This window comes from Pediculus humanus, genomic scaffold (genome assembly GCF_000006295.1).
Source record: "Pediculus humanus corporis 1103172108083 genomic scaffold, whole genome shotgun sequence".
Classification (NCBI taxonomy): domain Eukaryota; kingdom Metazoa; phylum Arthropoda; class Insecta; order Psocodea; family Pediculidae; genus Pediculus; species Pediculus humanus.
The window spans coordinates 2059-5024 of record NW_002987655.1 but is presented as its reverse complement, the minus strand read 5'-3'; the positions used below and the strand labels follow the sequence as shown (position 1 = coordinate 5024).

At 36.0% G+C, this 2966-nt stretch overlaps 1 protein-coding gene across 1 annotated transcript in view; it reads left to right on the top strand.

Annotated features, from left to right (window-relative positions):
* Positions 1 to 2138, top strand: part of Phum_PHUM408050 (zinc finger protein, putative) — a gene marked incomplete at both ends in the record, with an annotated part of 3781 nt that extends 1643 nt beyond the window's left edge. The window contains one exon of the mRNA XM_002428851.1: positions 26 to 2138. Within this exon, the coding sequence (XP_002428896.1) occupies positions 26 to 2138 (2113 nt within the window). The remainder of the gene's footprint in view (positions 1 to 25) is intronic.
* Positions 2139 to 2966: the final 828 nt, after the last annotated feature.

The following is a 2966-nucleotide window of genomic DNA, read 5'->3' as shown; positions in this document are numbered from 1 at the left end:
CTCAGATGTGGGATGTTTTTGAAAGAATAAATCAAGAAGAAAAACAAGTTGATCCGAAAGGAGCAAAGGGTAAACAACAAAATACTAGAACTGTACTCAAGGGAAAATTTTCTGTGATTCACAGAAGGTACATTGTTGCAAAAGGAGCATTTCCTTGCTCCCTGTGCGGTCGGTGTTTTTTATTTAATCAAGGTCGTCCACGAGAAGGTATTCCTTATGCGGATGCTGATATCGTACAGGGAGATCAAGATAGCAATACCGATAGTCCTTCTGACGGTTTGTATCCGTGTCCTCAATGTGGTAAACTCTTTCCTCGAAGAACGAGTTTAAAACGTCATCAACAAATACATTTTGAAGGGAAAAAATTTGTGTGTAAAGTATGTGGGAAAGCATTCAATAGAAATGAGCATTTAACAAGACACATGTTATCTCATACCGGAGGCCGACCTTTCCAATGCGATCTATGCTCTAAAGTTTTCACTCGAAAGGAACATCTCGTTAGGCACAGGCAATGTCACGACGTGAGCGGAGTCGTGATCAAAGAAGAGCCGGATGATTCCGTCAACAGCTATGGATTTTCAGATTTTGCAGACGCTACGGAAACTAAACCTTTCGTTTGCGACATTTGTCACTCTGCCTACGCTCGACGTGAACACATGACAAAACATAAAAAAGTTGCTCACGGGATCGATGCCGATCCTGAATCCGAACCTAAACCCTATTGCTGCAACCATTGTTTTAAGACTTTTACGCGTAAAGAACATCTCACACGCCACAAAAAAATACACATTCGAGAAGCATTTTCTGGTAATTATGAAATTGCCGACGGTGTGGCACCTTCATTACTTATTTCCGGTCCCACAGGTAGCAAGTTACAAAAAGATAAGTCGAAAAAAGACGTTTTAATTCCACTCACTGTAAATTGTAATATCAGTAAATTAAATAATGTGACCATTACTCCACAACCTAAGGGAACCACCATTCTTAAAAATCCAATAACAAAACCTCAGGTTAGCGTTGTCAAACCTATGACAAACGTCACACCGTTAAGTATAAATAAAGATACCGTAACGTTAGAGATATCCGGTGGAAGTGACGGAGGAGAGTATAAATCAAAAGTTGGCGAAACTTTAATGAATAGTATATTAAAAAATGGAAAATATGGCGAAATCAGCATTGTCGATGTTAAAAATGACAAAAAATCTGACGTTTCCGTTTCGATAAAAAAAACAAGAGAAGTTTATCCGGATTCTTTAATGGAATGCAGTATAGAAGAAGGAGGAGATTCGGGAAATGATTACGAAACAAGTTACTACGATAATAAAATGTTGACGGAAGAAGAAAAAGCTCAACTGGAAGGATTTTTAGCGGAAACGAGTTTTGGCGGAGGGGATTTTCTGGCAAGTTCATACGATTCCGAAGGTACGGGTAAAAGAAAAAGGGATCAAACAGACGAATACCTCGAAGAAAAAGACAGCATAGATTTAGACGATTTGAAAAAAATGCCAAAATGTCGTATTTGTTCGAAAGCGTTCAGTAAGAAAAATCATTTGAATCGTCATTTGAAACGATATCACAATTTGACGAAGGAACAAGTCAATTCAGGTAAATACGAAATATACGAAAACGGATCGGGAGATTTCGACGAGGTCGAGGGCGACGAATTTTACGACGAAGATGGAAATCCCATATTGAAACGTCCCAAAGGTACGTTCCCCTGCACCATTTGCAAAAAGACGTTCACGAGAAAGTATCACATGTACCGACACCGCAAGACTCAACACGGAATCAATTTTCCGAGCAAACAACAGCAGCGAGATGAGCCCTGGCTCAAATGTCAGAATTGCTCTTTGATATTCAACAACGATGAGGATTTTCAAAAGCACGAATGCGGTCACGCGGACGACGAAGAAGAAGAAGAGGAAAAAAAATCCGTCGTCGAACCCAAGAGAAAACCTAAAAATTCATTTAAATGTGCAATATGTAAGAACACGTTCGAAAATCACGACGGATTCAAGGATCACGTTTGTAAAAAGGGGTACAAGTGCGAAACCTGCGGCGAAACTTTCGAAAAAAGTAAACATTTGGCTAAACACGTGGAAACCCACGTGGAAAATCCAGGGGATTCCTTATCGTAATGATTTTCATTTAGTATAAATAAATTATTTACGGTATATTAGGTCCGAGTCTCTATTATTATTATTATTATTATTATTATTATCATTGGGATTAAGTTTTTATATGAGTTTGGATGTTGTTGTTACTATTATTATTATTATTATTTAAAAGAGTCACGTGTTTCAGTTGTCTGCCTGCGAGTTAAAAATGAATTTATTGATAGATCTCGATAAATGAAATCTATAAATGACAAAGAGTTACCTTAGATTGTCGCATGCGTTTATTATTATTATTATTATTATTATTACTATTATTATTATTGTTATTGATGATGATGATTTATTGTACGAGCATTCCGGTTGGTTTCTCTCAGGTAATTAGATTTGTTTTTATATATATATATAATAAAATGTTAAATTATTCGTCATTCCATTGTTAACAAAAAAAGGAAAAAAGGAATAACCATTTTCCTCATACCTTTTTTACAAAGTTATTAATCAAAAAATAATCGTGCCTTGAATTTTTTTGTCCCGGAAAAAAAAAAAAAAAAAAAAAAATGTCTTCCCGTTAAAAAAAAATTTTGTAAAACGTATTTTTTTCAAACGTGTATTGTTTATTATTATTTTTGTAAATGTTTAAAATAATTATTGTTGTATTAATTGAATGTAATACGGTTCGTCAATGACGTCAAATCGCGAGAAAGGAGGGGGTGAGGGTGAGGGTGAAATGAGTTTGTTATGCAAAGTGCAACATTCCGAACGTTTCTACGTTCTGATTTCTGATTGGTCGTACTCGTCGTACTCGTCAAAGTCTCGTTGTCTTTTTTTAAAAATAACGGTCGTTAAAAT